This window comes from Aulonocara stuartgranti (assembly GCF_965226115.1).
Source record: "Aulonocara stuartgranti genome assembly, chromosome: 12".
NCBI classification, from domain to species: domain Eukaryota; kingdom Metazoa; phylum Chordata; class Actinopteri; order Cichliformes; family Cichlidae; genus Aulonocara; species Aulonocara stuartgranti.
In genome coordinates this window covers 1,627,224-1,639,729 of record NC_138948.1, presented here as the reverse complement: position 1 = coordinate 1,639,729, position 12,506 = coordinate 1,627,224, and the positions used below count along the sequence as shown (strand labels likewise).

The 12,506-nt window shown below is 41.6% G+C and overlaps 1 protein-coding gene across 3 annotated transcripts in view; it reads right to left on the bottom strand.

The window, feature by feature from the left end:
* LOC309719121 (protein mono-ADP-ribosyltransferase PARP14-like) overlaps positions 1-12,506 on the bottom strand; it is a 31,476-nt gene that overhangs the window by 14,229 nt on the left and 4,741 nt on the right. For 2 of the 3 annotated variants that reach the window (XM_082554986.1, XM_082554987.1), the window contains exons 6-10: positions 11,964-12,089; positions 10,560-10,733; positions 3,589-3,714; positions 3,354-3,455; positions 510-2,691 (exon numbers count right to left, since the gene is read on the bottom strand). In XM_082554986.1, the coding sequence (XP_082411112.1) occupies positions 510-2,691; positions 3,354-3,455; positions 3,589-3,714; positions 10,560-10,733; positions 11,964-12,089 (2,710 nt within the window). Of the gene's footprint in view, positions 1-509; positions 2,692-3,353; positions 3,456-3,588; positions 3,715-10,559; positions 10,734-11,363; positions 11,906-11,963; positions 12,090-12,506 lie in introns of those variants that run through there. The other variant, XM_082554988.1, reaches the window with a different exon arrangement.

Genomic DNA, 12,506 nt, shown 5'->3' with positions numbered 1-12,506 from the left:
GGTGCAAAGTGGGCCAAAAACAAAGACGGACTCGCGACAGAAAAGCCGATCAGCTGATCATTAAGCAGTTTCACGATTGAAGTAGCAGCCGGAGAGCGAGAGGCAGTCGCTCGTTAAGCTTAACGCAGGAATGCTTTACAAACATTCAGAGATGGACTTACACACTTGCTTTACTTCTCTCGGGATAACTTTGTCGGAGTTGCTAGCGAAGCTCCACATGCTATCCAGACCACCGACAGGTCCCGCATGCCACAGCCGCTCTATCACGTGATGCATACTGCTCCGACGTGCTAACGTTCTGAGGTGAGTTACGGCGTGTTGCAAGTTTTGTGAGGTGCTTTCGTGATATTTAATGGATCGGATTACATTTTTTTATTTTTCTCCGATATCCGATCCAGTAATTTAGGTCAGTATCGGACCGATACCGATACGTAATATCAGATCGGTCCATCTCTAGTTAAGATGTTTACAGTAAAAGTTCATTATTAAAAAAGGTTTAAAAAAATTACCCTGAAGCTCCTGTTCGTTTCCCGCCTGCTTGCTGTGGGATGGTCATTGTAGGTCTGAGGTCAGAGAACTCCTTGCTCACAGCTGTGGCCATGACTCTGACGGTCGTATCGTTGTTGTCCACCAGGTGAATCTCAGTTAATGATCTCAGACCTTGTGGGCTGTCACAGTGCTCCCGAACTGCCTGGGCTATGGTCTCAGCACAGAGGTCAACAGGGAAACCAAAGATGCCCGAGCTGATCGCTGGCAGTGCAATGCTGGAGCAGTTGGCCATCTCTGCTTGTCTCAGACTTTCTCTAACTGCAGTCTTCAGGCGTGACACTGACGTCTTCCTGTCAAAGTCAGAGAATCGTGGACCAACTGCATGGACAACATGTTTGCAAGGCAGGTTATATGCATCTGTTATGATGGCGTCACCAGGACGTAGACGTCCATTTTTAGCAACGTAGTCGCTGCTTTCTTTCTGCAGCTGTGGTCCTGCAGCCTTTAGCAGTGCCAAAGCCAGGCCACCAATGTGGTCTAAGTCCTCATTAGCTGCATTGACCACAGCATCCACACCAAAGCTGCAGATGTCCACCTTACTGACAGAAATCAGAACTCCACTGATGGTCTGCACTTCACAATAACAAAGGGTAGTTTCTTCTTCATAATTCGCAGCTTCTTCTTCTTCTTCAATCTCTGGACGAAGGAAGACCGCACATCTTACCTCATTCATTAATGTAGACAGTAACATTTTTCCTTGGTTTTGGAAATATTTCTTTGCTCCTGGCTTGTCCACAGTTAAGGTGTCAGTAAAGAGAGCACTGGCCAGTTCCCTAAAGCAGGATTTGGCTTTCTGGACATGAAGACGAGCGCCAAGGATGCTGATGCCCTGCTTCTGTACATAAAACCTTACTGATACATGATTATCTTTAACAATACTGGACCACTCCTTTGATTTTTTCCTTTTAATAAACAAAACAACAGCACAGGATTGGAGACGAATGGTTTCTTGGACTTGTGAATGGCTTGCAATAAACTCCCTCAGACTCTGGCTGACCTCTTTCACTGGATTCACAAAACCAGCCACTGTTAATTTGTTTCTTCTTTCTGGATGCATCTCAATGGCAACCGTTTTTTTCTTGGATAGGTTGTAGGTATCCAGCAGCTTTTGCTTCAGGTGGCCCCAGGTGGGAAGTTTTAGAACTCTTTGGTCTTCCACTTCTACAATCTGATGAGCCAAAGCAGCCTTCATCTTACTTTCTGCATCAACAAGGGCTCTGTCAGAACTCCCCAACAGGAGAAGCCCTTTGCTTTCAATGGTGTAGATTGCACTGATGCCTTGAGATGTGAACAGATCCTGGGACAAGTCCATGGGATCTAATGTTCTGAGAAAGTCTAGAAGACATGGGGGGACATTCTGTTGTTTCTTACTCATATTCATTATCTTCTCAGAGATCCATGACTTGGTCTTGTAGAACTCCGCAGTGAGTCCTGTAATGGTTAACTTCTGGGTGCCTTCATCATAAGAGAGTTTCATCTCAGGAGAAATGTCCAGAGCAGCTGTCTGGAGCCCCTCCTGCTTCAGGATGTAGAACATCGCAGGGGACAAAATCATTTCCTCAGAGATGCTGTTTGTCTGTCGTTCAATGTGACTCATGGCTTTCAGAAGAATCTTCTCCACAGGAGCCCTGATTCGTTTTATATCATCAGCTCGGCCAGCAACAGTCAGAACCCCTTGTGATGCATCCAGCACCAGGATGGCATCTTCTTTCACCACCGAACGTACATCTTTCTGTGCAGCTCTCCATCCCAGTGCATTTACGTGACATATGAATGCCATGTACTGAGACATCAGGCGACGGAAGGCATGTTGGGCCTTACTCATCCAGTTTTCTACATGTTCTGCTGTCAGATCTTGCTGCCTCAAAAACTCTGGCACAGGGCTGAGTTTCACGTCGGGGCCATTCAAATCCACTCTGCAGAAATGTGGACGCATCTGATCATTGATGTGTTCTGATAGTTTCTTCTCCACAAGGAATTTCCAGATAATGTGGTGAACACGATCTGTGAAGGGCTCGGGCATCTTCCATGTTGGGCGTTCTTTGGCGTACAAGGCGGTTCCCAGTGACTCGTAGTATGGATATACCTTCACTGTGATAGACTTCATCTCGAGGTCTTTTTTAACGCAAATCTTTTCCACAACTGCAGCAAACAAGAAGCAGAGAAGCAAAGGTTAGATAAGTGGTTACTCTGCGGTTCTGAACTTTCTTTATCTGACAAATATCATTTTTCTACAACACTTTTCATCTTCAAATTACTTCAGTTAAACACATTTCAGATTGGATCTAGACTTTTTACAGTTTCTCAGTCACTGTTAGCTAACCGTTTCAGTCATTGTACACTACTTCTAAGTACAACAGGCATTAATCTAAAGCATTTTTTATTTTATTTTATTAACTTTAGTAATAACTGATTTCTTTGCCTCTAAGTTCAGGTTCACTTTAAAAAAACTGGAAAAGCTGACCTAATATTTCCTATGCGAAGCTAGCTGCCTCAGACGTACCTCGTCCTTGGGAATAAAAGCACTATATAACCAAAGTACAGGAGTGATGCGTTCTAACGTTTGGGTTTGTTTTTTGTTGTTTTCATCTCGGCTGCTTAGCTCCAGTAAGGACAACTATTAGTTGTACAGAATCCATTCTGAAAGCTTAAACACTAAAATGTTTCCAAAGTTTGCTGAACCAGTTTCTGTTTAAAGACGTGAAAGAACTTGGTGGGCAAAGCCCTCACATTAATCACCACTACTACAGCAAGCTGGTGCCTGCATACGTTCAGCATAGGTTTACATCAACAACAAAAAAGACCTTTAGGATCACTGAAAGTGATGATGGCAGCCTTTTCTTTTGGGATCATGATGATGTTTTTGGGATGAGTCCAAGTCTTCTCAAAATACAACTCCAGTATGTCTAGAAAAAAGCCAGAAATGCACAGCTTTACAGATTTCAACCAGAGGAGTCGACCCCTGCGTTTATTAAAAATAATGTATTAATTATCCAAAGGCTTTTACATACAGTCTATGGTTTTTAGGAGCACATGTACCTTTGACCACAGTCGGAGGAAGACTCTCCACTCGGATGTTCGTTGCTGCCTCCAGAGGCCGAGCAGTCAGTCCTTGCTTCTTCATCTTTGTGCTTGTCTGGCTTACAGAGAGGAATCTCTCCACATCTGCAAAATAATCCAGATTAATCCTTTCAGACTGAAACAGGGGCTGCAACATATTATCTAGAAATGTTCTTATGAATGAATGAAGGCTTCCTCTTTATTTTTTAAATGTAGAGTCAATAAAGATTTATTTTCTATATTTAATAATCCTGCTTTATTGGAGACAGATCTGCTGTCATTTTATGCTGTTATGTAGACGACATTATGTTGTATGTAAAGCAACAAAGACGTTGGGATCAGTGGCAGCAAACAGAATGGTGATAAAGGAAAGCAGTGATAGGTTCCTCTGCTCAAAGAGTCTGTAGAGGTATTTGGATCTTTTCATTCTTTTTGTCATGGTCCTGGGTCGTGTGACCCAGTGTGTTATGCTTGACCTATTTTGATGTTTATTGTTTGCTTAGGTTCTTTAAGGTAGTCCAGCCCTTTTTTGTAATTATGTTACCCTTGCATTACGTCTCCCTTGCCCTTCGTGTGTTTATGTCTGTGTGTCTTGTACTGTCAAGTTCATGCTGTCAGTTATGTCACCTCCCCCTGTACTACGTCTCCCCGGTTCATGTCTCATGTTTCCTGTTTTACTTTGAAGGCCTGCATTCACTGTCTGTGTATTCAGCTCACTCCTCCTGTCCTGTCGTTAGGTTCATGTGTGTCAGCTGCGTTCCCATGTGTGGCCACTTCCCCTGATCATCCCTCATGTGTATTTAGTCTCTGTGTTTCTTACAGTCTGTGTCGCGTCGTCTGTGTTATCTCCCCTACCCCTTGTCATAGTTTCCCAGCCTTAACTAGTCCTAGTTTGTACTTTGTTTAGCCATAGTTTTCCCAGTCTATGTTCAGGTTTTCCCTCAGTTGCTTTGCTGCCTTGTTCCTTAAGTTTTCGGCCCTAAATAAAGGCTCGCCTTCTGTTAAGTCCGGTTTTGTGTCCTCACCTCTGTTTGCTCTTGGGTCCTTCACTCACTCCACACGGTCTGCCCCGGCGGTCCGTGACACTTTTACTTTACTGATACCAATTTATTTATGATTACTGATATCAAAGTAAAAATTGTTTAACATGTGCTTCACTTGTTTGTGTATGATGTAAAGTCAAGCAGGTTATCCTCACTGCAGGGCCGCTGAGCGTGACCGAGATCAGGCCCCGTCTGATCCTAAAGACCTCGTAGTGCCATATGACCCCAATAGATCACCAGTTATCTACTTTTTGTTTCTATTACAAATGTTCGTAAAATAGCACGATTTAAATCCAGCATCGAGCTTTATCTTTCTGAATCCTGAGACAGACACTATCTCTACTTTCAAGATGAGGCTGCTCGAATGGAACGTTTACTCTGCTCGAATGGAACATTTATCATGGGCTTTGCTGAATATGAATTGACTATAATGAAGTGTCAATTGATAAGACTCCATAAACAAAATCATAGGAGTTTAATCTTTGCTGAGTCTGGGTTATTGATTTTGGAGAAGTAGTTGGTTTTGGACTGATGGCATGAGGTCAAGGCAAAACAAAAAACAACAACAAAAAAAACAAAAACAAAACAAACACAAAAAAAACCCCAGCAAGTGGAAAAAGTCTAGCTTTCGTCTGTCCCAATTACACTATTGTTTGAAGCAAAGGCCTAACAGCAAAACCATGTTCACTGTGTGGGCCACGTGTCACTCCACAGTAACCTGAAATCTATTGTATGGCTGTAACTGGGTTGAGCTCTGTTTCACTAGGGAGACACACATCACCATCAATAATATCACATAAATCATTTGTGCCCTTCAGCTAACTCCAGACAACAAACTCACCACTGATGCTCAAAGAATGAATAATAGAAATACATTTTTTTTTTTAAGAAACATATTCTGCCAATCAGTTGCTAGATATCTGCTGCAAATTAATTCGTGTTTTTATTATCTTGACCTCTTGATCCGCTGAGAATGGGCTAGAAACATAAATCTCATTAATAAAAATGAAGCTAAATTACAGTTTTGAAAAAGACAAAAATTTGTTGAATTTTACAAAGAGCCCAAACAGTATAAACTAAATGATTGGTAGGATCTGTCAAAACACAGTTGTTGCTAGGCAGGTGTACCCTGATAAAATGAAAACTGCCCATATCAGCTCTCAAAGTATTCAATTTTCATTAAGTCAAAAATTGCAGAATTTAGTGCTTATGAGAGTTGAAAGATTTAATTGCACAGATAAGTGAACAGACCTCTTTTACTACCCACCACATAAGCATGTAATGTTAAGTGTCACAGGGTTAACTGTATTAAATATGGTGTATGTGGACATCAATAGTACCACTGCAAAATAATCATAGTCTCCAGCTAAAAGTTAAAATCATAATTATAAATTTACTGTTAACAAACAGCCATTCAGGCATACCATAGTTCTGTAATTAGACTACAGGCAGTTAAGCACGAAGAAGTGCATTTACCGTGCCGTCGTCATAATGTGTGCCTTTGACAGCCCTCACCCCCCCAGAAAGCTCATTTTCTTCAGTTTTATCAAAGGTAACCAAATGTTACCAGAATGGATACTGTCTGTCTCCACTCGTCAGTGTTAAATGTATTTATTTTGATTAATTATATCCAGTTCCAGGGTTTCTGCAATTGACTGAATGCAATTTCCAAATTAATCTATGAAAATACTCCAGCTCTCTAAAACCAGACAAGTCACAGCCAAAGGCCAAATCAGTTAATTGCCTTGTGTTAATTCCCTATTCTCTGAGCTAATGCAATTACTTGTGAAAAGAAAACCAACTATCACACTTGAGGACACAAAAAGTCATTTTGGTTCCCTTCCCTCCATCTGTTTTTCAGATGTTACACCCAGTTTAAACTATTGAATTTATTCATAAAGCATCTTAAATAGAAACGTTTTTTGTTTTTTTTGTTTTTAAAAAGCATTTATCTCATAATCCTGTGCTCGGGATATTTCTGTTCTATTTATATCACTTCCAAATATGTTTATTGCAGGAGAAAAAGTGCCAATTCAGGTCATAAAATATGAAAGGAAGATGGTAACTTTGAAAAGTAATTTGATAGTGATGAAACATGTAAATACTTGTTTTGAAAAAAGTCAAAATAAGGCTTAGGCATGTACTTATTATGTACACAGGCTTAAGAAGTTGAACTGAAAACAGAAGCTTGATCTGTTTCTGTTGTGGCTGTTGGAGCCGGTTAGGTCAGCGACGCAAGGCAGGTCATCAGTTACAGAAGAACAGAGCCTGTTTTCCCAGCACACTAATCAGATAAAACACATCTGCACCTCAGCTGGGGTGTCTGTCTGAATGAGACTGCTAGACCCATTAAGGTCTGATATTATGAAGCTGGGATTTGGTTTCATATATATGCATGCTGACCAATCTAAGATCCAGCTAGCCAGCCAGACCCAGTGGGAGATAGACAACAAATGTGTTAGTGGGTCTTTGTAGCGAGAGGAGCTGTTGCATACTGCATTAAGCACATAACTACCGGCAAAACCAGAAAACGGCAGGGTTGGTACAGACTAAAACGCTGGCTTCTACTGGGAAGAGATGGGGGAGGGGGTCTTGTTGTTGATATGGACTGTGGTGGACAGACGGTGTGGGGCAGAGAGAAAGGATAGAATGGAGGGGGAGGCAGAGATAGAAAAAAAAAAAAAAGGCAGATGTCACGTGGGCCCAGATTCGCGATAGAAGTGATGCATAGCATGGCACACAGGCAGTGGTTTAGGTGAAAAAGGCTTCCCTTTGTGATGCAGATGACAACGCAATCAGCCCCGCTTTGTCTCGGCCAATGGGCTCTGCTCCCAGGGACATTGAGAGACAGACACTAATCCGGTGGGTTTGTGTTCTCCAGCCACACTCATAAAAGCAGTGTCACAGTACCTGGGGTGTGTGTGGATGGAGGTCTCTGAAACGAGGTCTGACCTCTCTCAGGGTACTCTCCCTCCGCCTTTGCTTTCTTCTGTCTTTCTACTCTCATCCTAGCTCAGTAGTTGGCTTTGCTGGGGTGAAAAAAAATTTAAGTGCCGAATTGTTAACGTGCATGACTCCATGTTCGCGTTAGGGATGTGACATAAACAGAGGTTGCATTGATTAATTCTATTCTTGCTTTGAAGAAAATTCTGTTATAAACGGCGATTTCACTGCTTGGATAAAATGAGGAATTATAGAGTGACAAAGACACAAAATTCACTGATTCCACATAATAGCTGAGACTTGTGTAAAAAATGAAAATTAGGTCTACATGTTGCAGAGCCATTTTGATTGTGAGTGCTTACACGGTTCATATTATGAATAATGTCTGGAAACACATTTCACTGTCCCCTAATGATTTCCATTCCCAAAGGGTTGGGATGAATCAGGCGCTCCCTAATAAATATGACTTACCAAGAGACTGCGCATTGCCAATTAACATGTGCTAATTAAGATAGCAGCCTATAAGAACATCCTTGATCTAGATTCCTGTGTGAAATATCAGAAAGGTTACAGAGAGGTAAAGCAAGTTTCTTCCACAACTATCCAAAAAAAGTCTCTTCCAGTTAAGCAATAAAATACTATATGGAGTCTTTGTCGCACGGTCTGAAGCATGCCCACAAATGACTCATTTAATAAAGAGTTAGAGTTGCTAAATTAATTTATGGCATGTGTCTGCAAACTTGATTAGGGAATATACATGACAGATGTACGATATGCACACACACAGACACTTGCTGTTAACAAACAGCTGTCCGTATTTCATGCATTTATGTTCTATTAATGTTAAGGATCATTTGATAATGCTTACTGCAACCTAAATGCGTCAAGTACTCAAATGTTCTTCTACTGATTACAGCAAGATATTAAACCAGATCAATCCAAATTTCTAGTTCAAGGTCCAGCATCTATTTATAATATATTTTCAAGCACACACATATTCTGTAGACATAGACATATACATGAAAACTTGATGATTTTTAAGTTTTGTTTTTTCTCTTGTTATTTCAGTTATATTTGCATGTTCGCAATAAAAATTCTATCTAATAATAAATGTATAACACCACAATGTATGCACAAACAGATGAACTTCCTCACAGCAAATAAATAATTGTTAATCTAAGAGTTATGGGCATTTTAAATCATAAAAGTGTCTGTAAATATGAACTCACTGATGTGGAATTTGTTGGTACCTTTTCATTTTTCCTGTGATTGTCTAACGGCTAAAGAGAAATGCGTGCGAAATATTCAGTTTTAAATGAATTCCCTCCAGTTGTTGAGCACTGGCCGCGCTGGGTAGCACACTGAAAAACTAGAAACACCTGTTGACTCTGAAAATATTTCCATTATCAGATACCATCGAAAAGCAGTAATATCTGTTCTTCTCAAACTAGTCTGACCTGATTTAGAACAAAGTGATATCTGTTCCTTTTCAAAATATATGAAAAGTGTAACGGACCTGATAGTTTTGGATACAGAGCCTGTTAAACAGCAGGTTCATAAAAATTATTGACTTACCTAAGGAGTACCTCAAACATACCATTTACACCTCTGCGGTAAGTAAAGTCACTCGGTGCAGTATGTGGAATTTGTGCAGCGAGACTCAGAACACTTTTGTGCTCGGCTAGTGAGGGTTTTCTTAAGTAGGTCATATTGTGTTTTTAATGTATAATGTAGTACTACCCAGTATGTTAAAGGAAGAAGACTTCCACTATTAACTCTGCAGTGTTTTCATGTGCATTTCCCCACACATAGATTTTTCAGGGATGCTACCTAGTTTTTTTTTTTGTTTTTTTTTGTTTTTTTTTAAATCTGTCAAAGAGTACAACGACAATACCCTTTTTTTTTTTTTTTGAAAGCTAGATCCACTCCTTCCCACAGTCCTCAGTATCCCCAGACAGGATCTTGTCATGCAGTCAGAGGTACTTCACCATCTTGGACTGCAGTTGGCAATGGTGTAGAACTGCTTTATGTGCTGCTTTGCCGAGTTCACCGAGCCTGAAGAGCAGAACAAACGCTACCAGTGCTAGCTACAGTCCATAACAGGAGAATTGGACCTTGTCCACAGGATAAGAGACTCATTGTATAAGCAGCTGATATATAGATATCTCTCTCTCTCTCTCTCTCTCTCTCTCTATATATATATATATATATATATATATATATATATATAAAAGAAGGAAAAAAAGAGAAGAAAGAAAAAAGAAAAAAAGGAAAGAACAAAAGAAAAAAAAAGAAGAAAAAAAAAAAAGATTAGGCTTCAAACTTTCCTTTTTGCTAAAGCATATAGTTAGGGCTGGACCAGGTGACCCTGAATCCTCCCTTAGTTATGCTGCAATAGACGTAGGCTGCCGGGGGATTCCCATGATGCACTGGGTGTTTCTTCTTCACTCACTATGTATTAACAGACCTCTCTGCATTGAATCATATCTGTTATTAACCTCTGTCTCTCTTCCACAGCATGTCTTTATCCTGTCTTCCTTCTCTCACCCCAACCAATCACAGCAGATGGCCCCGCCCCTCCCTGAGCCTGGTTCTGCTGGAGGTTTCTTCCTGTTAAAAGGGAGTTTTTCCTTCCCACTGTCGCCAAAGTGCTGCCCATAGGTGGCTATCGGATTCTTGAGTTTCCTCTGCATTATTATTTTACAGTCTTAATGCTATATAAAGTAAATGGAATGCAATGTTTGTGTAGTTTAAAGTAATATTTATATGAAAATGATTCATTATTCAAATCATATCACGTGGTTTGTGCTTCTCTACACTTTTCCAGATCAGATATGTGATTTTTTATAAAGTCAGGTTTAAAATTAGTCTCAAAGGTTAATCTAAAGGGGATTTTGGATGTTTGTCCTTGTACTGGCTCGTTGTGTTTATGTATGTGGAAACGTCCAGCTGTCTGCTTCCTACCTGCAGGGCTGCTGAAGGTGACCACAGCTTTGTTGGATTCCAGGATCCTCTCCATGCTGTAGCCGTTCTCATCCAACCTGCAGATGTTCTCCACCAGCATGGAGAGCAGGTCTGTGGACATGTTGTCTGTGACGTTTTCCAAAACCACTGCACAGCTCTGAGACGACTCTGAGTCTGAGAGAAACACACAAACCTGATCAAAGAAAGTGTCTGTGAGCAGTGAGGGAAGGAGGCTTTTGTTCACCTGTTGTTCCTAAAACTTTACTGTCAGCAGCATTTCTTTTCTGTAAAGTGCAGGGCCCCCTCCAGGGGTGAGGGCGGCAGATTCTGGGCTGTTTGCTTGAACTAGCAGCAGAGTTTTAGTGCTATTTGATTAAGTAACAGTGAACATCAGTCAGCACACACCCACGTTTGAGTTATTTGTTTCTCAACACAGTAGGAAGTTTATTCAGGTATAACTGAGAAAAAGTGATCAAATGACAGAATTATGACACTTATTGTTTTGTTTTTGCAGCTGCTTTTATAAGTGTTATAATTCTATTTTGCAGCTATTCATCCAGCGCTGGGCCCTGACCCGCCGTCCGACTTGGCCTCGGAGGTAAGTGTACGAGGGCGTTTGGATCGAAGAGTCTAAACACAGTTTGTTATCAGGGGAGAGATTATTTGTTATGTTCAGCTCCACCCTTGAGACCGCAGCTGGCGCTGATATGGTAGCCGCATGAAATAACGGTGGTGTTCTTTCTTTAGTGCGAACCGCTGCATGTCAATTTTACAGTCATCTAATGTCCATCACTGGTGTCTCACCGTTCCCGCTGGAGAGCCGTGAGCCTCTCCACGATGTTATCCAGCTACACCGAGAAGTTATCCAGTTTGCTCACAGAGCACGAGTGCAGCCGTCAGCCTCTCCAAGATGTTGTCAGATGTTGTCAGAGTCTCAGTACTGACAGCAGCCGCAAGCTTCTCCAATATGTCCTCCGTGCTGCGTCTAATGAGCCCATTCTGAGAAGCCACGGCTCGCTCCATCGTTCCAATCAACACAGCGGGCAGCCTTGTGGGGATCTGAACAGCCGTTTCTGCTTACTTTATTCTTCGATAAGCCAGGGCCAAGCCAGCGCTGATCAGTTATCATGGTTCCGAAAAGATAGACGTCTTCAATCGGCTCTCCTGAACCCAGGCTTCTCATCGAGAAGAGGGTGTCAAATCCATAATTCCTCTTTTAGGTTTTAGAGAACAGACTGTGAGACTCTTCCAGGGCAAAGGGAGAGAAGTAGACAAGACTAGACAGAGACATGAGAAAGCCAAGCAGGAAAGATAAGGGAGGGGAGGGGAGGGGGAGAAAGTGCGACCGCCTTCGTCAAGAGCCAAAAGAGAATAAGTGCAGCATGTACTGCTTTCTGTGTGTACCTTTGACCACAGGCGGAGGAAGACTCTCCACTCGGATGTTTGTTGCTACCTTTCGGGGCCGAGCGGTCAGTCCATGCTTCTTCATCTTTGTGCTGGTCTGACTTACAGACAGGAATCTCTCCACATCTGCAAAATAATCCAGGTTAATCCTTTCACACTGAAACAGGTGAGAGGGTGAGAGAGAAGAGCTGGATTACACAGTGTTATCTATATAATGATGTCAGGCTTTGTCCTTGTTTCAAATATAAAGGCAATCTTTGTTGGATCTACTTTATATATTTAATAATCCTCGTTTATTGCAGACAGATGTGTTAATATTTTGTGCTGTTAGTGTGTCGACTGTTGCAGGACCCACATGTGTACTCAGGCTGTCAGAGGTGAGCTTAAAGCGAGTCACTTATCGAAGGTTAAAAAGCTGTGGATGAACCGAACGAGCCTTTATCCTGGTTTCAATAGCTATGCTAACCTAAGCTGCTGGCTGCACTTAATTAATGGGCGCCTGGCCTTTAAAGTGGCGAGTGACCCAGCTGTCCTAGCTAATTA